This window comes from Solea solea, chromosome 16 (genome assembly GCF_958295425.1).
Source record: "Solea solea chromosome 16, fSolSol10.1, whole genome shotgun sequence".
Lineage (NCBI taxonomy): Eukaryota > Metazoa > Chordata > Actinopteri > Pleuronectiformes > Soleidae > Solea > Solea solea.
In genome coordinates this window covers 13,341,049-13,364,220 of record NC_081149.1, presented here as the reverse complement: position 1 = coordinate 13,364,220, position 23,172 = coordinate 13,341,049, and the positions used below count along the sequence as shown (strand labels likewise).

General features: G+C 43.1%; 1 protein-coding gene and 1 long non-coding RNA gene across 3 annotated transcripts; one reads left to right on the top strand and one right to left on the bottom strand.

Moving 5' to 3' along the window:
• The first annotated feature begins 1,904 nt into the window (after positions 1-1,904).
• cdc42ep4a (CDC42 effector protein (Rho GTPase binding) 4a) lies at positions 1,905-15,524 on the top strand. Its single transcript, XM_058654418.1, has 2 exons — positions 1,905-2,204; positions 12,513-15,524. Exon 2 carries the CDS (start codon positions 12,615-12,617, stop codon positions 13,662-13,664), a length of 1,050 nt encoding a protein of 349 aa, XP_058510401.1. The 5' UTR covers positions 1,905-2,204; positions 12,513-12,614; the 3' UTR covers positions 13,665-15,524.
• Positions 15,525-17,032: 1,508 nt separating this feature from the next.
• On the bottom strand, positions 17,033-21,545 carry LOC131475812 (uncharacterized). Of its 2 annotated transcripts, XR_009242540.1 has the most exons (4): positions 21,349-21,545; positions 20,330-20,405; positions 19,642-19,698; positions 17,033-17,319 (listed from the first exon to the last, which is right to left on the bottom strand). It is a non-coding gene; the product is annotated as an uncharacterized LOC131475812 (long non-coding RNA). The 2 variants fall into 2 exon arrangements; XR_009242539.1 differs by lacking the exon at positions 21,349-21,545 and having other exon boundaries at positions 20,330-20,815.
• Between the last annotated feature and the right edge of the window lie 1,627 nt (positions 21,546-23,172).

Here is a 23,172-nt window from a genome sequence, read left to right as displayed (position 1 = left end):
GTGAAGCAAGGAGACTTTTGCCCTTTGATAGCGATCAACCGTTCACACATTCCTGTTTCTTTCGCCCTGGGTGAGCGTTCACAGCCTCATCCGCTTCCCACTCATTTCCATCTCAAATGGTACTAATGACCAGTCACTTTCATAAGTGCAGATGATCAAGCTGGAATACACATGGTCAAACAAATGCTTCGGTGACTACGTCTCGTCTTAAAGGGAATTTAATTTGAGCCAGAACGTGAAGCTGTTTTTCAAACTATCACTTCCATCCCATTAAAAGAGAACTTCTCCCATGAAACCATGACACATCCTAGTGTGTCCCCGGCTGTTGTGAGCGACCACTTTTTAATGAGTGAAGGGAAGCGCAAGTAAAGTTTCTAATGGTGTAGAAATGTGTGCCACACTGCGCTTAACACACTGCGTATTCAGATCCACGTAAAATAAGTGAGATATCCCACCCTCAGAAACAACACATACACAAATAAAATACTAGAGCATTACCAGAAGGATATCATTTTCTTGTACGTCATTTAATGTGGGATGTTCTCAAATGATCCAACAAGTGAACAAAGGACAGTTAGATGCTTAGAAAGGGAAGACAATTTAAACACTATTATTAGAATGAAAACATGACTCTGCAGTTTTTTTTAGGCTTTTTATTACAAATCAGTGTGTGCTTTCTTAATGAAGAGATAAGATTAGATAAGATAAAATCAGATCATATCAGATAATCGTTTATTAATTCCAAACAGTGTTACAACAGCAAGTTAAAGGTAATAACTTGTGAGCATACATTAAAAAAAGAACAGACAATATTTTAAAAATCCCATTGAATATTGAGTTAATAAAAAATACAATATGTACAGTGTATGTAACAATATATAGCCAGGATATATCTTAAAGAACTGAATCTTAAAAACCAACAGAATCTTTTTAGTTGAACTTTGACTAATGTGAAGTCATGTGAATCTGGTTGTAACTGAATCACATTGAATAGGTAAATGGCATGGTGTATATTTGTACATTTCATCAGTCATCTGTATTTTCATTTCTTTTGGATGTATATTTAGAAGCAGGGACATACACCGAGGTCTGATCAGCCTGTGGTGGGCCGACCTCAGCAGAGAGTGTATTGGGTTCCAAAGGCCGAAACACTTGAAGACGCTGAGGTACACAACTGCGGATGTGTCCTATCAGCTGGTGATTTGGCCCCACATTGATCTTGTGCGCAGGGATAAAGGATTCACTAACATGTTGTCCTATCTTCTGAAAGTATACAAAAAAGTGTATACTCTGAACCTATGCAACATCTCAAGGCAACAAGAGAATGCTGTTTTCCACGGTGGCCTGGTGCAAATTATTATTACAAAATGTCAAAGACTTTTACAAATCCCAAAACTTTTCAACATTTTCCTTATATCAAATGTTTGCCATAAGGTTAACTGTATTATTAATTCTATAAAATAAAATAAACATTTTAATGTCATTCCACAAGCCTCGTCTTGGCAGTTTGTATGTTGTAAATTATGTTGAATGATACGGGTCTTACTGTAAATTTGTTTCGGGATTTGTAAGTGTTTCACATTTTGTGAATTTGTTTTCAAAAATGTGAATTTGCCTGAAGCTTTGTTCATTTGTTTTAGGGATTTGTAAAAGTCCTTAATATCTTAAGGTTGTTTATTGAAAATGTAAACTAGTTTCAACTTCTCTTCATTTCTTTTGGAATTTGTCAAGGAAAATAGTAATTTGTGTCAAGATTTGTATAAGTATTGCATGTTTTGTAATAGCGGTTTGCACTTCCAGGCCACCGTAGTTCTCTACATAATGACAGTGACCCCGCCCCTCCTGGTGAGAGATTATCACAGTGTGTGAGCGGCCTCACGCTGTCAGTCTCTGTGTCTTTAAGGAGCCACGAGAAGAGGGCGTGTCCACGCTCACGACACCAGGCAGCAGGAGGCATCGTCACTGTGGCGTTGTGAATTATTATAGAGCAGCAGCAGCAGCAGCAGCTTCTTCTCCTGTGAGGATGCGCTGACCACTGTAATAACATTTCTTCACGTTTGTCTCACAGCGTTTGTGTTTTTTTTGGACTCGCAGTTTTTGACCCGAACGTTTCCCATTTTGCTTTGATGAACGCGCCTCCCACCGTCAACCTGCTGGGGGCCTAAAAGTGGAGCAGCACCCGGCTTTTATGAATGGGATGCTCGGTGAGTGTGTGCGCTTCTATTACGCTCGTGCTTTCGCCAAAGCTTGAAATAATTGTATATTCTATAATTGTACATTCTATGTATTTCGCATGTGGCTCAAATGTGTGTTTAACGGCCCTGCTTTTATTGAACGGAGGAGAGCACAGGCAGCAGCTGACGCTTTTGTGGTCAGCTACTTTATTGTTCTCCTGCCAGTGACCCACCCACAGCCACGGCTTTATTGTTAAATTGTCGTCAACCGGTGCTAAGCACCAGAGGGAAATGAATAAATTCACATTTACTCTACAGCTCATTTTACACACGTATGAATTCACTCACTAATGGCTTAATATCAATGTTTGTGTTCAAATTGAAGCTGTAGGCGTTCCACGTTTTCAATTTCTCACACAAAACGCTTAAAGGGCCTAGCACGAGGTTTAAAATCTTATCACTAATTAGGCACAAAACTGTGCTTGAAGACATATTGACATAATGTGTTGTAAATGCACGTTTTTGCAACACTGATATTGACACACTTATTATTCTGAAGTGAGTGAAATGTCTATTTGGGCAACAGAGGAAGTGAATAGAGTTGTCAAACATTAACCTGGTGCTCTCTGTGAGTTTCTTATGATTTGATGACTAAACAAAAAGGAAAAATAAAAGAGGAAATCCACATTACATGTCTGTCGCAGCACGCCGTGCACACCTGAGCCCATTTAGTTTGCTTGGCATGGGTGTCACAATGGCATCCCGCAAGTTCATTGACTGGAATAATAAAGTGATGTGAGCCTCGGGTCTGTAGGTCATCACTCCATCACTGCCATCGCTGATAACAGCTCCTCTGCTGTCTTTCTTTGAGGAGATAATAATGTCCTCAGTGAACTGTTTGCTTTGTCCCGGCGAGGTTTAAATGTGACATTTGACCTGACTTGAATACACACAGATTCTGTGAGATGTCAACTTGTTCTGCCTGGCTGCTAGGATGGATTTAGGCTGACAACACAGCAAACAAACAAGCCCCATTGCCAAGATTTATGTCACTGGCTTGGCGTATTTGCTTTTCCCTGTAGAAGTGGCTCTGAATGGGCAACACATTTTTAACCAGCCCGCACAGGCTCTGCTCCCCTCTACTTTCCTCTGTTTCTTAAATTACAAAGCATCTAATTGCCTGCAGGAGACATATGCTTAGTGCCTGGAGGTGAAAGTTATTCTTCCTCTGTGTGGTGTTGGACACCGTGCCAAGCACTCTGTTATTGGGCACAGCACAGTGTCGACGGCATCCGCTGGCTCTTAGCCCAGGAAAACCCAACCTGCTCAGGTTTCTTTCCCTTTGACAAAAATGAACAAGTTTATGGGCCTTGCTTTCGCGTTGAATTGGAATCTCAGTTTTTAAGTGTGTTATTTGTGGCCAGTGAGGGTATAGTCCTTCATCCATGTTTGAACATGTCTGACGTTTGTGTGCTCATTTGAGGCAATGTGTGTGTGTTCTGTCCAGCCCCTTCACATTCCAGGAAATACCAATATAAACTGTTCGAGCAGAGTGATAGTGAACTACTACATTATTACAGACTGTACGACAGGCCTGGAATGATATGCTGTTTTAAACATTAGGGCATAACTTGATTACTGCAATAACTGTCAACTATTTTGACAATCAATTTCTAGTTTTGAATGTTGTGTTTTTTTTATAATTAAAACCTGCCTGTATGAGTTTTCAGTTTCTTAAATGTGAATATTTTCAGGGTTCCTTGCTCCATATAACAAAGAAATCATTAAAAATGATTCATATTAGTAAGTTGACGATGGAGAACATCATCATTTCTAGGTTTGGGGGAACACTGATCATAACTTTTCAATATTTTCTGAACTTTTGTTGACCAAACGAGTAGTTTCTTAACTAAGTGCCTGTTACATTCAGACCACTGTCAAATTAGGTCACACAATGCTGACTAATGGCTCTTTTCTACGATACAGTTGAAGCATGGCTTGGCTCCACTCTTTGCGATAGTACCTGGTTCTTGGTACTTTTTTTGGTACCTGTCCTTTTGAGGTTCCAAGCGAGCGGAGTCGTTACTAAATGTGACGTCGACAGACTGCCGGCCGCTGATTGGTCAGAGTGTCGTCACTGGAAGAGTCATGAGCGCGACGTCCGACACAGGAATCAAACCGAACAATGCCGAACTGTAGATCAATTAAAAAGACGTTTTAAAAACCGTCATGCAGTAAGTACTGAAGTAATCGTTTTAATGACCTCATTCGGTACACTGAAAAGAACTGCTTTGCTCAACACTAATTTGTTTGTGTTGTGTATAAAACAAAGTCATGCCTTTTTTGTGCAGTCATGGTATGACGACTCAGCCCACGTTGAGGAGGTACTATAGTAATGGAAAACGATACCAATCAGTGCCGTGCCAAGCCGCACTACACCTGTACAGTGTAAAAGTGCCTTAGGCCTATCAGCTTCCTGATCCACATGTATTACTACCTGTGCTGCATGCAGGATGTGATTCTGTCTAGACAGATAGAGGCAACAGCAACATTGTACTAGCAAAGCGAGATGACAATAAACGGGTTGGAGTATGACTGAAAACAAGAAGAAGCACATATGAGAAATTTCAGATGCTTACCCCCTGCACTGATGCTGTACACACAAACACTCCCTCAGTCAGGTCTGATAGTATTGCTTGACATTTTTAATGGAAGGATGCGTTATACGAATACATTTCTGTCGGTCCTGCTTATGAAGACCAAAGGAAGGCAGAATAATAACAACAACAGAAATTGTCAAGAGTTGGAGGTTTAACTACCATATTGGATTGCTGTCATCTCTTGTAGTGACTGCTACAAAGCTGACACAATATGCATTTAAATCACACCTCAGTGGTGAATATGAAAGCTGTATGGAGATAGTTTGACAGGTGATGTAAGGAAACAAAATTGTTAGTGTTCTGCCACCTACCATTTTATGACCTCAGTGTCCCGACACCGAATTCTAAGGGGCGTCTCACGTGTCACTGTTTGAATGCTGTGTTTGTTCCTGTGTCTTTTGTTTGGGGGCATTGTTTTCTGTTCTTATCCATGCCGCATTGTGACCTGGTATGCTGGGGTTGGTACCATGGCTTGTAAATATTGTATGACGTGGATGTCACTACAACAACAGACAGAAACCAAAGTTCAGAGATTTAATTTAGAGTTTAAGAAGTTGGCTTATTTTTATTGTACCTTGATTAAAAGTATGTCTTCAGAAAGGCCTTAAAATAAGTCATTAATGGTATCCGGTGCCACTCGTTCTCTGGGCAACATTTTCTTTTCACAATTGAAATAGAGTTAAGTATTTTCTCAAACCAAAGTGAGATCTTTGACACAAAGCCCTTACTGTTTGAAAGCTGCATGTTTGGCTTCTCTCCAGCCTGTCAATTTTGTTTCTTTTTTATGCTCTTTTGACCCTGTAATTATGGCACCCTCACACTTTAAAGCAAGATTCTCTGAGTCCCATAATTTCCCTACATTCCTATCGTCCAGGAGCACAGGTTACCACTTGAGTGTGTGCTTCTTCTTTTTTTAACCTCACTCATTTTTCTGCAGTTCTGTGAGAGGTCACCTCACCACCTGGGTGACAGTATAGACACCTGGGCCAGAGGTGACTCGGCTATGGAAGGAGCCGGTTGAATAAAGCTTCTATTATTATTAATAATAATAATAATAATAATAATAATCATAATAATAATAATAATAATAATAGGGTATCAATAAGTATCCCAGCCTTAGGTGCTTCATGTACTGATTCATGTTGTGTATTCTATTGTGAAGAGCTGTTGAACACACAGTCCCAGCACTGGCCTCAAACCCTGGTAGGTTATTAAATCTGAGTGTGGATGGTGATATATGAGCTGTTTGTTGATGTCAGCCAATCAGTAATGCAGTATGATGGAGGACAGCCTTGTTTATTTTATGAGTGGTCAGGAAGGGCAGGCTGTGTAGATTTCCGGAGAGATGGGAGGGTTTAGTGCCTCATTTTCTCCCTGCCCTTCCTGTGGACCCCCGAACACAGCGACATGTTTCTGTCAAACACTTCCTGCGCATGCAACTATGTATGTGAAATATGTGCTTTTGGAAACCAAGCAGCATCATGGTCGTTGGGTTTAGGTTATTGGTGTCGGTCACTTATCTCAGTGGTAATATTCTGTGGTGTGTATATGCGCCATTTAAACTGCTCAGGCGTTTTTGTGGAGACAGCGATATTTGACCCCTTATGTCCAACTGAGAATGTAAAAGCTCAGAGTTTTAGCCACATCACATTATTAGTAGTGATTCAGTGATTAAAAATAACAGTAGGGATAAAGCTTAATGGGCAGTCGTTCCACAGCAATTATGACCATGACATTTTCTTAAATAACAATGTAAGAGAAGTTCATTTATATCGACATAATGTTTATGCACTTAACAAACTGTCAAGATCACTTTGAAAGTTTTACATCAGATGAGATAAGATTCACTTTTTCTGCCTATGGAGACAACCTCCATTTTAGTTTGAAAACTGCAGTTGCCTTTTAGTCTGGATGGGAAAAAGCTTTCTGAAATTACGCAAATAACTACAGCTTCCTGTTTACGTGGACATGCATATACCCCATGAGATGTACGTATGGACACAGATTAGGGCACCCCCATGGCCATTCAGAATTCAATTGGACTTGTAACTGGAGGGTAGAAAGTCCAATTTCATGTCAAAATTACGGTTTAAATCCCCGCCAGGACAAGGGCGGGTTTCCCCTGAGCAAGGTACCCCATTCCCATTGCTCGTTGTGAATTGGGCACTCTAAATTGACCCCAGCCATAAGGAGCCACATGCAGTGAATTCCTAGTGTCAGTCCCTAGCCTGTATGAATGGGAGGGTTGCGTCATGAACGGCATCCGGCGTAAACATCTCTGCCAAATTGAAGATGTGGATGATCCGAGCCCGAGCGAGGAAGAAGGGAAGAATGGTCACAGATTATTATATGATATGGCGCTGAAACTGCTTGGCTGGAAGCAGATACTTTTTTATCTGTGAAACACCATTTTTAAATGAAAACATAGTAGTATGGATGTGTCCTAAAACTACAATTAACTGTTTGCAACTTTCTCACAGGAGAAAAAGTTGATCTAAAATGTATTGCACTTGTATTGACTGATTTTTATAGTAGCATCTGTTCGGCAATGTCACCCAGCCCTAATTAAGAGGTTGTTTCTGGCATATTTTGATATCACTATTTTTTTTGTGTGCGTCTCTGCTCAGTGTCTCACTCCTATGTTGAAACACTGCTGCCAATTTGTGCCCACTCTCATCTTCCATGTTTATTTAGATGCCATGCCCAGTGCCTTGATAATGCTGATGTTGAGCCATGCTGGCTGAAATATCAGAAGCATGTTTGTGACTTGTATTCTGATCAGACATGATAAAACAGTCCGGAATAGACAGTATGAAAGTCATGTTCATCAGTCTTTTTTTTTTTTTTGTTTAACGCACTGAATGCTAATCGTATAAGCGTCCTTATTTGTGTGCAGAATAAAAGCTGTCAGCTTGAAAGCAGAGAACAGGGAGAAATAGATGAAATGTCTTGTCTGCAGGCGGTGTTGGCTGTAAATGTAAAAGAGACAAGTCATCTTCTCTGCGGTGTCAGAGGTCAGCTGGTACTTTTCAGGATGACTGGCTGCAAGCCTGTTTTCTGCCAGGAACCATGCTTGTCTATCAGCTTTCCTTATTTTCACTGCCATATTTAACTTAAATAGTGATTTAAAATAGCCAAAATACCTCAAATACCTCAAATATGCCACGCACGGATCAAAGGATGTAAAGTTGTGGGTATGAATTCCAATTCCCAAAACCTGCAGGGACTTCATTAGATGGAGACCTCTAAAAATCTGTTGTGCTTTGATCCTTACTAAAGCACAGTGTCCTGCTGAGTTAAGTGTTACATTAGCATAACTGACCATCCCGCTCACATCACCTCACAGTGCTTCACAACAGTGCGCCAGGTACAAGTGGAGAGGCAGAAAACACTGATGTGTGTTTGTGAAATACACACAAGTGTGTTTTTTTTTTCTCCCTGTCTACTCTGAGACAATATTTGTTTTGTTGTTGTTATTGTTTGGCTTTTTTCCTCCAAAAATGTGACTCTGTTCCTGTTTTTTTTACTGATAGTAATCCACATTCTATAGTCTGATGACTCCTATAGATAAAGTACTGCCTTGTGTGACCTTACACATAACACCAATGCTAATGGTGTTAATTATTATTTAACTAAGTGCAGGTTTGGTGTGAACATGCTCTAATTTCCTGAACACTTTCCGGAGTTTACATGAACAGGTTTTTGTTTAGACGGCAGGATATTGACACTTGAATCAAAGTGACCTCCTGGCTCTCTGGCTGTATTGCCGCTGCCTGCTGTAGAATGGTATGGGGAATGGGAAATGTGATAGGAGGACACTGAAGATGTACTAAAGGTCGACAACTTGATCTGACTGGCATGCAAGCCCAGTAAATCTGGCTTGTATGTACGCCTCAAAGGGCTATCTTTGTAAATTCTCATTAGATCAGTGTGTTTTCCCGTTGCTGCGTCTATTTGAGAGTGCAGCATCAGCTTTGACGTATGCTGTTCTCAGACTGTGCGATTGCAACATAATGTGATTTCCACCTTTTCGTCCTGGGGCTGCTGCTTCCTAAATGATATATTCAGGCCTGCTAACTGAGTTGCAAGGCAGATACCTATCTATTAGAGGCCATTTTGTCTGGCTAATTACTGGAATGTGTGTGTGTATGTTTGTTTGTTGTCCTGTGACCTAACAGTGATTCTATTTTGCTGTGATGCACTTAAATGTAAGAAGAAATCAGTTTGTTTTTAAAACCTGAGTTTGCGAATGGTGTGATTAAGTCATTTTAAGTTTAGGTTAACATGTTAAGTTAAGGTGTTGGACAGAGGAAACCAGCAATTTTAGTCTCAGTTTTTCACCTAAGTTTGGTCACATGAGGCTACCTCCCCCCCCGAATTCCATTTCACCCTCTGGTTATTCAGTTGCCCATTCAGGTCACCGGATTCAAATGTGGCAGACAGACAGCTCTCACCGACACCATCACAGCAGCAGTCATCCTCTGCCAGACAGTTGAATACACACTGATGAATTAATCCCAAAGAAGGTACATCAATACTCAATTAGGGAAATGGACCATTAGTCCTGTGTCTGTATCTGTGAGTGATCTCTTGTGTATTAATGTTCTCTGACCTGCTGTGAGAGTATTGGCATGAGGTGAAAAGTTGGGTTCGTCCTAAACACAAATTATCCAGGAGATCAATACTTCTCTCTGATGTTAAACAGGAGCATACATTCACAGTCACCTGACAGTGTGTGTGTGTGTGTGTCTGGCTCTAAAATGTAATGGCTGCGTGTTAATTATGAGTGATTTCTGAGTCACAGCGCGAGCTTGCAGCTCTCATGTGCTCACTTCCTCTGATGTAGCATCTGTGCAGAGCGTTAAGGGACGGCTGCAGCATTTCCTGCGAGTCACAGAATTCTCCTAGGTGAACAGAGAGTTTATTATCGTTTATCTGCTTCCCCCCCCCCCACACACACATACTCAGAAGGCGTAATAGACATTTATATTTGCTACCTTTCTATGTTATTTGTGTGCTTTTTCCCTCAGAGTTGGGTGTGTATTTTTCTTCCCACAAAGTAGTGGCTATAACATATGGAATTTAAACAGATTTAGAACCCTCGTGAACTTAGTCAGCCCTTGGTATTTAAATTGAAAATTGAGTTTTGGGATCTTTAAACGGAGCCAACATTTAATTTCTTCTCCCCAAAGTAAATATACACAGGTGGAAAAAACCCTTTACCATAACATTTGGACATGATACTAGTGTGTGCATGTTTATCTTTCTCTCTGTATGTGTGTGTGTGCGCGTGCATGCATGAATGACCGCAATTTCGAAATCTCTATCATTTCCGGGGCCGATGGTCTTGGTGGTCAGGGATCCAGTCCAGTTGTGTGTCAGTTTTTGAACGGTTTCTGATTTTGCTGTCAAATTGAAACATTGCAGATATATACGTTAATCTCCTGCTCTATATGCTTCTGTCCCACGTCCTGTGTCTCTGCTGCAGCCAGACCCTGAGTGTTGTGAAACTCTGTTTATAAAGTCCAATGACCCCAAACCCCTCCTCCACCCGCCCGACTGTGACCTTGTAGTTCCCACGCTAAATGCTGCCTTCTAAGGCCCTTCACCACATTTTCATTCACATGTACTGCCTCAATATGCATGTACGCACACATAATGCAAAGAACCACATAGCTATAAATAAAGCAGGGCGTTGAATTAGGATTAATGGACCCGTGCCACTGCGGAGGTTCCCGGATCTGCTTTACATTGAATTGATGAAGAACAGTTGTCCAAGTAGGATGAAACAAATTTGTGCATCATTGCGGCGATCACCACCACTGAGCTTTTCAGCTTGATCCCAGCCTGGGGGTGGTTAGATGAAGGAGTGGTAGGCAGACTTTTACCATCTTTCCTTGTTTGATCTGTTAGTTGTTTTCCCCTCTGTGCTTATGCCACCCAGAAGCAACCATTCAACATTTGTTTGAGAGGGGGGCGACTGGGTGTGAATTATTTCATCCTCATTATCCCCCCCCCCCAAAAAAAACCAAACAAATCAATGCATGTATCTAAAATAATAAACATGTTTCTTTAAAAAATGTGACCTTGTTTGTGTGTTTTGGCACACAACCATTTGGAGTTCATGGAAACTTTTCACATTATGTCTCAGCCTCAGTCAGAGTAGCTGCAGCATAGTTCTGAATAGATATCCTTGTTTTTAACACTGGGATTTAGTGTATATGTGAACTCACTTTACATTCGTACCAATAAAAATACCCACAACGTGGTTGGAGTGACAGTGAAAACACAGCAGATAGATAAAGGGAGCGTTGTCTGGGCTGAGGATTGGCACAGACGGCGGCCATGTGTTGCATGCCTATATGAAGCCTGTGGCCCCAGACAGGAAGCGCTGTTGCTTGCTTGCAGGAGGGTGTTTCTATGGCAACTGAAGCAGGTGAGCGCATTAACAGGAAGTGTAGTGACTCCGCTGGTAAAGATGGGGGGGTTGAGACAGAAGAATGAGGTCAGTGAACTAAAAAAGCGCCCGCTACATTAAACGGCAAATCATCTCCCCAAAGGCGCTTCTGCCAAAAACAACCCTGACTTAAATATCTTTTTAAATGTGTGCCTGTGTAAGAAATCCAAAGTCAAGGTTAAGTTGCTGACTGTTTTCTTTTACAATGAGTAAACAGAGAAAGTGGCGCTGTGTGAAAGCTAGAGAGGCAAATGTTTTAAAGACGGCAAGGTAAGCGCTTTCCTCAGGCTCGCTTGCATGCAACTGTGGAGATTTTCCACACACACACACAAGTCAGATGTGCATGTGTTTTTGATGTCTGTCTGTCTGTCTGTGGAAGCCGCTTGTTCTTCATCCTGCAGACCACCGTGACGGTTCTTTTCATGTGTATTTTAACTGTTGGGATGTGTCGCTAATGAGACGCCCCGCTCTTGTCCTCCAGTGGAGCACCTGAAGGAAGCAGCACTGACTAGTTTTGCAGTTGCCTCTGTCTGGGCCAAATGTTTCTCGAGGGCAGAAATATGTTTTGGTTCAGCCGTCAGTCACAAAGCTCTAGGTGTTTTGAGCACTGATGTCTGAGGAAAAAAAAATTAAATATTTCTTAAGTTATTTCATTAACATTTCACTAACTAGATGACATGTTTGCAGTCATATACCATGCTGTGTAGTCATGGCGCCTCGTAGTAGAAAATCTCTTGTCAAACTTCAACTCTCCTCTGATTCTTGTTGGCCTGTGGTTGGTGTTTTGCTCTCAGTTATTATGCAGTTTTGAAGCAGAATCCTGTGGCGTTCCATTTCTTCTTCTTTTTTTTTTTTTCAGAGCGTTTTAGAGGTCATCACACAGATGTTTGTGTGTTGCTAATCATTATGGAGTCGTATAATTGATGGCTTTGACTCTTGTAATTAGTGGAAGATTTGAAATTCCTAGAAATGTTTTTATTTACTTGATGGGATTAAATAACCAAATCTAAAGCTGTTTGGTAAACAGATAAGGCTTTCTTATTTACTTCATGTCACAGATGATTCAAGCTGGCCTTTTGTTTTATTGTGCAAAATTTCAACTGTCAACTACTAGGTTTTTGTGTTAAATACTCGGGCGATTTTTACTGCCTTTTTGTATTAAAACACAAAGTTCCCTGATGCTGAACTCTGTAATTTACTGTGTTTTCTTTGTTTTTTCAGGTTCCAAGGCTGACTGAAAAAAAGAGCGTCAATATTCATTCTACAGTCAAGAACTGGTAACTCTTTTCAAAGTCTTTTCCTTCCTCTACGTGCAAGACAACTATGCCAATCTTAAAGCAACTTGTGTCCGGCTCCTCCCAAACTAAACGCCGCTCACGCATGGACCTGACCAGGGAGATGATCAGTGCCCCTCTGGGTGACTTCCGCCACACCATGCATGTAGGTCGCAGTGGTGATGCTTTTGGAGACACCTCCTTCCTCAGCACGCGGTCAGGAGAACCTCCACCTGAGACCAAGTCCTTCCCTCATTCTCCCCGACCTGGCCTCCTGTCTCGCACCTTTAGGAGCAGCAAACGCTCTCAGTCTGTGACCAGGGTTGATCAGCAGACGGACAACACCCTGGCGTTCACAGCTGGGTCACCCACCTATGTGAAAAATGCCATGTCCCTGCCTTTTCTCAATGATGAAGACAGAGATGACAGGATGGTGGCCAAGAGTTTGACCTCGAGTCCTTTAAAGCAGCAGCATGGGGAGGTGGATGGGAGAGGCGCGGCTGCAGCCACTCACTTCCTGGAGTTGGAGGAGCGAAGCTTTGGCGAGTTGACTGAGCTTCCAGAGAGCAACCTCCTCTGTGGAGGTGGAATGAAGCACGCCGTGTCGGTAATGTCCTTTCACGTCGACCTGGGGCCCTCCATGCTGGGCGACATCCTGGGGGTGATGGAAAAGGAGGAGGATGATCTTGGCTACGAGGAGGGCAAAAGCAGCGAGGGCCGTGCCTCGCCTTCACTGAGCACACATGGCGAGGAAGAGGATAGTGTGAAGAAGGGGGAAGACGACGAAGAGGAGGTAGAGGAAGAAGAGGAGGCGGAACTGCAGCTACCACGCTGTATGCACCCAGCCAGCTCCCTTGACCAGCAGCCTGAGAACGGAGGGCTCTACACTCCGGAGTACACGCCCGAGATGCGGCCCAAACACTTTCCACATCTAGACAGCTGCTCCATGTCCAGCGCTGGCTCCGCTGCCCTGGAAGAGAAGCCAAACAGTCAGACCTATGCATGTGATACAGACAGCGCCACCTTCAGTGCCCCTCCAGAAGAGGAGAGCAACTTCTCCTCTTTCTTGGAGGATGAAGATGATGAGATCCGCGTATGAGATTTCAAAGCCTGCTTAAAAAAAAACTAGAACTGAGCTCTGGAAGGAGTTTATAGGAAATGTGCGAGTCCTTTTGACAGTGTGGATTTGCACTTGGGAGACACTGTATTTGTATACTGTGGGAATGGGATTGTGATGGAGGACTCTTACTTTGTACATTTGCAAAAAAAAAAAAGTGTGACTGCTCCTTCAGGATTTGCCATTCCTTAGCTGTCAGAGGGCCTTACCCTCCACATTCTGTTTGTCTGTCAATCCATCCCTCCCTCTTTTAACACTGACAGAACTGACATAGAAGAGCAGCTCCTTCTGAATAAGCGACATTCCAGGTGTATACGGGGAGGATGGGTTTAGGAAAGAACTTTTGGAAAGTCGCTCTCCATAACTAAAGTTTAGTTCACTCACCCTCTTCTCTCACTTGAGGTGTCACATGTGCTTTTTTCATTCAGTTTGTCCCTCTTGTTTTTGTTCTCTCTCTCTCTCTCTCTCTCTGGCTGTGGGGCATCATGAGGCCCTAGCTGAAGAGAAGGTCTGTGTCACCACAGGACCACTGGTGGGTTTCTTGGCACAATAAAAGGGGGCTGTGTTTTGTCACTGGAGTGTGAAATCCTGCCTTGAGCCTCTTGTCTTGTGAAGATGTTACACTAAAGTACCATACATTCGTCAGTATTCTACCTTATGTAACCCCAGGGTCCTCGAGACGCTGCACAAAGCCTGCCGTTTCCTGCTGTTACGCTCGACCACAAAGCCCAAACCCAAATTCTCCTCTGTTTTTAATTCAGTGTTCGCGAAGAAAACAAAAGCTGCAAAGCTGACTGAGATACATTATGAACTATGAAACATGGCGTTACTACTGGGAAGTGAGTGAGGGCGTGAAACACGGAGAGTGGTTCACCGTGTTCTCTTGTCACTGAACAGAATCTTTACTGTTCTCTGAAGTCTATGGATTTCCGCGAGTCGAAGTGATTTGGCGAGCTTCGTTCTGGTTATTTGTCTTTTCAAATTGGAACTGAGAAGAGTAAAACCACTTCCTCCCTTGTATTTCCGCAGCTGCAAATGGTTTAAGTAAAAGGGTGATGATCCTCTATAGCTCAGGGGGGTGCCTTTTATTTTCACCACTACTTAAGAGTTTGGTTGTCTAGTATTGGAAAATAAAAAATTAACCGGCACCGCAAACCTCGCGCTATGTCTGTTTGGTGTCCCACACCTGGTGTTGTTGTATCTTTGCCAGTGTTCGCTGTATCTGTTTCTAACGAATGGATTAAAAAGCAGACACAACCATTTCTATGCGAGTTGTGCTGTCATTGCAGCGCGTCTGTATCTCTTGCGTCATGAAAAAAAAGCGGCGGCCAGACATTTTGAGGCTTGGTTGCGCTGATTGATTGATTTCTCTGCCTTAACTGAAACTGACAAGTGCCAAATGACGATTTGCCATCAAGAAAAAAAAAAAAAAAAGAATTGTGCAGCTCACTTTTCGTTGAGCCTCGTTTGTCATTTATTTTTTTATTTGTGGATAATCACTGTTGAATTTGAATTCAGCTTAAGCTTGAACATTAAAAAAAAAAAGAAAATACATTTTTTTTAAAGACATGAAATAAAAGGAAAACAAAGTCCGCACAAGTGGATGTTTATATGTCCAATCTCACACACACTACGTTTAATATATTCAGGTTTTTTTCCATGGTTAATTAAGTGTGAATGGGCCGTAGTCTGTGTTGCTTTCTTCTTCTGTGTGTGTGTGTGTATATATAGTATATTATTTCCTATGTTGTCTTCTTTGCAATATGTCACAGCCTTTTTACTGTATTATTCAAAATAACCTATATTTTTCAATAAAAGAAAGCCTGAACTTCTTTACTCCCACACATGGTGTTGATTTTTATTGGGATGCTACATGTACATGTGCTTCTCAATCAGCTGCACTAACAAAGGAATTCCTTGAGTGCCTGCTCTCTTTCCTGTCACTATTCTTTGGCTCTCCCAGAAGAGGAAGGAAGGAAGCAATTGAGGCCTTAGTTAGTCGTCTCTCTCTTAAGTATTGGTTGTACAAGCTGAGAGCAGTGTGATGTCTCCTGTGTTTTCCTCTCCTCGCATACAAGGGAAATAGTAGAGCAGCTGTATTCTTATCCGTACCTATGTAGGAGGGACGGAGGGACGGACGATGGAGGAGGTGGAGATAGTGATGGAGAGCCTAAACGATGATGATGGGAGGTATTCCGCACCCTCATTCGGGGAAGGATGAGTGTGGCAGCTGCATCAGAATAACATACTGCTTTATCATCATGGCCCCCCAGAATTGTTCTGTCATTTTCGAGTTTACAGGCCATGTCCACACGTGGGTGAACCGCTTATGGCTCAGTCAAAGTTCAGTGCCCTCCTGTTCGGTAAACACTCGCAGTACACGGTTCATGTTCTCTCCTTTCGTCAGTCCACATTTGAACTGCGTACAGCTCCATTCTTACTTTTTCCACTTGTTCGCCAAGTGTTTGCTCCCTGGAAACTGTTTTGTTTTTCTTTGTAAAATACTTTAAGGACTACACTCGGTTAAATACCCAGAGATAATGCATGTTGGGATTTGGCAGTGTACGAGTAAAACTAGACTGGAATTTAATTTATCTCCTTCCACTTTCAGTTTTTCTCAGTCACATTTTACCAGTGCACAACCAGAGGGCAAGAACAAGTCATTATTCTAAGACTTGTGGTAGAAACAGACCATTTGTATTGATCGTTGAGATCAATACAAACCAGCAGCGCTATTGATCCTTCTTCTCACTGTCCGTATGAAGTCATTATTCTTCTTTGAGTTTGTTGATTTTTACTTTGTTTTTGTTTGTTTGAGGAGGGCAAAAAAAAACTAAATGTTAATGAGACGCCTCTTTTGCATTTTGCTTTTTAACCGAAACTGAATTATAAGCCTCTTGTGCTGCAGGATGGGACGAGCCTACTCCAAGTGTTGTTTTCTACTGCCATCTAGTGGCTGTGGAGCTTAAACTTGATGATGGGTGTGTCAGTGTAATGGCCGATGTGACTTTGAGATAGTAAATTGATTGTGTTTAATTCCTCTGTTTTATCTCACACCTGACAACGTTGTATTGATTGATGCTTTAGTTTTATTTTGTTCTGTTCGTGTCTCAGACTTTCAAACCACATTGCACAGTGTCTAGACACAAACCTGTAAGTCATCACCAACGCTGTCAAATGAGATTATATTGTGTGATTTGTAGTAAGAGCCAGGATGTGAACACAACTGCCCAAGTTGTCTCGTGCATTAAAAGTTGACACTGGAGATGGGTGATGTGTGGATCAGCTCGGCTCCTCCCCCCCGCTCCCCCCTCCCCCCTCCCCCACAGAAAACTCATTGTAACGTGAGTCTGTCTCGCAGCTGTTTCTTCCTCTCACACACCCTGGATGTATATTCTCACCAGCTTCAGAGGCTGTCAGATGTCATTTCCCTTTGGTTTCCAAGTCCATTCAAAAAAAAGAAAATGTATACCTCTTACTCAAGCCACCAATGGGAGGCGCTCATTGCCTTTGGGTTTATTATGTCAGGAGCCCCTGCCTGGACCCACCACCTTTTCCACCAAATTCCATCAGCAGACTTGATGCTCTTCCAGGAGGCCAAAGGCATGCTGCAATCTGGAAAGTATTAAACAACCTGCTGGTGGAGGGGGAGTGGAGAAGGGAAGGTGGGTCGGTGGGGGTGAGGGAGAAAAGGAGAGGGGAAGTGAAAAGTGGGGGATGGGGGGGAAAAAAAGAAACGGAATACAAAATTGTTCATATACCGCCCTTTGCCTTGCTCTGTTCCCTGTCCCCTCCCACACACACATGATATTGTGTGCACCCCCCCCAAAAAAAAGAATCCAGACCACTCCCCAAGCAGCTAAGGCATTTTTCTTTTTATGTTGGCAGCTGTACTTTGCAAGTTCCTTCTCTTTTTTTTTTTTTTTTTTATAAAAATGGCTCATAAACAAACAGCCATTTCTGCTGTGCAGTTCTTCACTGAGTGTGTGTGTGGAGTGGTGTGAGGAGTTGTTTGCTGGCGCAGAGCTCGAGGCCGAGTGCCATGGTTCGAAAGCCCCAAATGTGCTTTTGTTGTTGCAGGCAAAAATGAGAACCCTGGACGCCTTCCAGACATCCTTTCCCATGCTTTGATACACATGTCTCTGACCATGTGTGTCGGGGGGGCTGGGAGTGGCGGTGGGCGGCGAACTGTACCCCAGTGAGAAGTCCCACCCACAAAAAATGTATAGCATCTCTCATGTGTGCCAAGTTGAGTTTTTCTGCACGCACGGATGGAAATTCCTCTTCCGGAGAGTGAGCCGTATTAGTGCGTATATGGACGTTTTCGTTCAAAATGCTCAATAGCGCCTGCATTGACTTTGTTTCAATCCACACAAAGTAATGATCATCACTTAATGTTTGTCAGTCGTTAAGTAAAGCGATTCTCCTTGGCTTGTGTTTTTATTGATTAAGTCTTAACACTTATTGCCAGAGTCATTCGTCTTCGCCTCTTTAAACGTCTGCCTTTTTTTTTTTGCCAAGCAATCAAACTAAGTATAAGAAGTATAGATCACGCGAAACAAAACCTCATCGTCTGCGAAAATGGTTTCCCTCTTTGTGTCCCAAAAGATGGGCCGGGGCATTCCTCCATGAGAACAAGACACAAGAGCACGGATATTGATGTTAACAGGAGAAGCGAGCATAAACATTCCAGTACCCAGGGTTGACCCGCTGACCTCTAAACCCGGGAACTGCAGAGCCAGCAGCAGGAGACCACACACACCGGTGGTGGGGGGAGGAGTGAGGGTCTTCTCCGGTGTCCTCGCTTTAAACATCTTCAGATGCCTATTCTGACTCCTATAAGAAAAAGCAGGCCGTCCCTCTCTGGGATTGTTGCAGGTACGGTATGTCAGGATGTGGGTCCGCGGGGCGGAAAGGTTCTTCCAAGGGAAACGCGGCTCTTGTTCGCCCCAGCCGTTGTGCAACGAGCGGTTTCCTTTATGAATCTGCAGACTGTGTCAGAACTACTTTGGACCCGACCCAGATCTTGAGCACTGAAACGTGTTTTCCCATCGAACAAAACCACAGTTGATGAATCCACTTTCACCTCAGCAGATTGAAATGACTTCACGCTGTGGCTCTTTCTGCCACGAATAAACAAACAATTAACCCAAACAGTATATGCAAGTTTGATGTGTTTTTGTCTGGAAGTCAAGATTTCAAAGCTTGACTGTTGATCACAGAATCTGCATTCAGCATGTAGCACTAAAATCTGAACGGGGGGGTGATCCTAAGTTGCCATAAGATGATTCATCCCCTCATTTTCCATTCTTTCCTTCTGTTTGAGCAGTGCTGAGCTAACACTGTCTCACTCAGCTGAAGAGAAGCTCACTTCTTACAGCTCTCAGGAGGTCTGGCCTGGCTTGCACTCATCCATGACCACAGGGGACGGGGCTGGGGGGGGGGGCTCTACTGTTCTCGGCCCCCTCATTTCTGCCAGAGGCTGCTTCTCTTCCAAGACCTGCCCATGACTGGCTGATATACATATTCGCTCACATACCACTTTATTAGGTACACGTGTTCAGCTGCATGTTAACGTGAATGTCTAATCGGTCAATCACATGGCGGCAAATCAACGTGTGGACACGGTCGAGACAACCCGCTGGAGACCAACGTGAGGGCACCAAAGCTGATTTAAGTGACATGTTCGTTTAGTATTTCAGAAACGGCTCTTTCATGCACAACCATCGCTAACTTCAACACAGAGATGGTTTAGAAAAAACAAAACCCAGAAAATATCCGGTGTGTGACAATTCTCTTGGTGCAACACTCACTCAAATATACATTGCAACCAAGCTATGCAGAAGACCAACCCATCATTGTTGCTATTTTCTTTATTTATATAGCACATGTCATGCAAAGCACAAGATATGATTTGTCTACTAAAATAAAATAAAAAAATTATATATATATCACTCACCTTCTTTCGTGTTATCCTCCATGCGAGGGTCACTGCCAGCGCTGGTGCCAAACCCAGCTGACATGGGGCAAAATTAGGATTAGAATAGAATTTAATTAGAATTAGTCATCTTTGCACACACATGCCAATTTGTGAGAGTGAATTTGTACTCTGCATTTTAACCCATCCCAGTAGTGAACACACACAGGAGGAGCAGTGGGGAAGCATTTATCTGCACCCAGGGAGCAATGTGGGATTGGGTGCCTTGCTCAAAAAACACCCCAGCCCTTGTTCCGTTGCAGGATTTAACCAGTGACCCAATTCCTTTCCTCTTGGCCATGGGCTGCCTAATGCAGGGTACACCCTGGATAGGTCGCCAGTCCATCACAGGGTCACAGAGACAGACAAGCATCCACTCTCACACACAATTTGTGTCCAATTTGCCTAATCTCCAAATCTGGACTGTTGGTGGAAACCAGAGAAAACTCACACACAACCTCCATGCAGAAAGGCCCCTGTTCCAACCGGGGTCGTGAACCCAGGACATTTTTTATATATATATATATATATATATATATATAGTGTATGTATGTGTGTGTGTGTGTGTATATATACATATATATGTATATATATATATGTATATGTATGTATACATATATGTATACATACTCAATACACAAATAATACAAATTACAATAAAATAATGTACCCTGTGTTATGCGCGTGCACTCGTACTGCAGTCCTGGGTCCATCAATACGTCACCTCCACACAAACTTTTGGGCAACTGTTGAAACAAATATTAAGTAAAAACATGACATTTCTCATAATTGTAATGAATGGATTTACAAATACAGAAAATATCACTTCGCCAGTGAACCCAGGATTGATCAAACAAGGCTTTTAGATCTTTATCGCGCACTAAAGGCCACATCCTTGCCAACACAGTCTTGGTGCCGCTCCAACGCAGGCTGCATGCTCGCACAATACACTCCTTGTTTGGTAGACACTGCGTGCCCACTGTGGAGCGAAACACTCCGTGGCTGACCAGGAAGTGGGGGATCACAAAGGGTCACCTCCCATAGGCCAGCCTTGAACTTTAACCTTCTAGTCCTTATTCAACGTCATCTCTCCTCTAATGACTAATACCAGTGCCACTCAGGAAGGAGCTGAAGGATAGTCTCACCGTTTGATGCCTTCAAATAATTATCAGCATTATCTGAAAATAAGTGTGTTTTTTTCCGTACATGTTTTCAAAAGCATCTTGAGTTCTCAGCTTTAATTAAAGGTCAAAATTAAAGTATGTGCAGCTCTGTAGCTATGACAACACCTCAAATACCTTTGAACTCATGACAGTGCATCTTCATTTATCATTCACTTATTTCTCCTTCCTTGTGCATGCCTCTCTTATTTGTACAAAACTATATCCACTGTTCTTGTGGTGTAAACCTCAGTGATTTTATAGGGCGCCCTTTAATATCAGCACTGGCGGAGCCAATAAGGCCGACTTTCCATTACAGTGCATCACCTTCCTGTTTTCATGCGACTCTATATACGCAAGCCCCAGTCCACGAGTGGAAACAACTGCAGCAGCGTTAAAAAAAAAAAGGCTCATTCACTTTCCCCCAAATCTCCAAAGCATCATAAATCAGGGTGTGGCGAGAGATACAAAACAACACTAGGGTGAAGAATCCCAGAGCTCCATGTGAAGCGATGACTTTGAAACACACTGTACTTGGGTGTTGGTTCCTCGAGTTAACAACTTTGTCATCCAGTTTCTGCTCTCCTCCCTCTGGCCATGGTTCCCTCTGGGCTGAGCTGGAGAGGAGAGGGGGAAAAGTCCGGCTGATGCTGGCTCACTTTGTCGTTGTAGCAGCCAGACGCTGACTCTCCTCCTTCCCCGGGTTTACACAGCCAATCAGAGGCAGCCGACCATAAACAGTTCTGTATGTGCTTGTGCATGTGCTGTGTTGGTTTGGGTTGACTTGTATTTATTTTATTTCCTCTGATTATTTGGTGATTGAATTAGGCTGGATTTGCATTTCAGTCGAGTAAAACAAATGCTTTCATTTCATGCGTATTTTGACTGCTCGGCTGTCAGAGAAAGTTCAGCATATGTTATTTATAGACAAAAATATTTATAACCTTAAAGGGGCTAAAGCCGATGTATATGCAACTCGAGTTGCGGGCACTGCAGTACGGATGAAGAATACTGCGGAGCATTATCCTCCTTTCCCCTCCTCACCGGAGACTTGCGGTTGCCAGGTAGTTTAAGGGAACCAATCCCACACACATTTTCATGGTGACTAAAATATCTATATTTTATTTATATCTCTATATTTTAATTGAACACGTTTACTTAACCTCTGATGGCATATCCCGGTCATTTTTATACACAGCTCTTTTAACACTTTCCCCACCAGATGTTCTCTTAAATGACTTCAATGCACAATTGTTTGACCGCACGACAACCTCGACGTCTTCACGTGATAGTGAATCATTTGTCCGTCCTGGGCGGACGGTGTGGGCCCTAAAATTTGAATCAGTGTTTATTATAAACCTAAATATTCAACGTGCCGCATTGCACGTGGCATGTCTGGCTGAGCTCGGAGGAGCCAGCTGAGTGTGATCTCCTGGCTTTTCTTTATCAGACAATTGCCTTTTGGCAGTGTACCTAACATGGCAAAGCTGAGTTAAGTCTCTCTCCACCCTCTCCATCTGTAAGTGATTGCTTTGAGTGACAGCCCAGTGAAATGCTCAATAGGAGGAAAAAATAGGGGAGGAGAGAAAAAAAAAGGGGGTCGTAGGGGATACATCTCGAGGAGCAAAGCGCTGCATGACTAATTCACACGGCAATCTCCAGAAAACCTCAAACTTTATAGGCGTGGGTTGTGCGTATGCGCATTGTTTATGCGCATGTGATCTGTGACTTGGTGTGCAAGAGGGAGGTTGAATAAAATTTGAATCAGAGCGGAGTGGAACAAATTGAGTAGGAATGGTGAAGTAATCACTTTTTCCTTTTTTTTCTTCTTTCAGTATTCTCTTGCTGCATGCTCCAGCTGTGCTACGACTTTCGGGCCAGCCAGGAAGTCTTGGAGGGGGCGTGTGTGGGGCGGCGGCTGGGTGAGGTCACCGTGCTGGTGGCCCTAGGGATGGGAGGATAGTTGAGAAACCAAAGGGTAGACACTTAGTCCACTGTTAGTGCTCAATCTATTCACGCTTCGCCGTATTGTGGACGGAGGCCTTCATCTGGAGCATATAAAAAAAAACCTCCAGCGCATGCAACATGTGGAACACAACACAGTGCTGCCATTTTTAACACTGTCAAACACTGACCCCCTCTTTCACACATGTGCCCATGCAAACACAGACGCTCATAGTAAGAGTGAGTCACCCACGGACCCATAGACATATTTTTGAGACCACTGAAAGAGCCTGGCCCTGCGTGCCTGGGATGCCTTGGGTGTGACCAGTGTGTGTGTGTGTGTGTGTGTGTGTGTGTTATGGTCACTGCCTGTCATTCACGGCCTTTAACAGCGGGAGGAAAGCCAGCC

What these genes read in the sequence shown, in the direction of transcription:
- cdc42ep4a (XM_058654418.1), top strand. Translation starts at nt 12,615, where the DNA reads ATGCCAATCTTAAAGCAACTTGTGTCCGGCTCCTCCCAAACTAAACGC.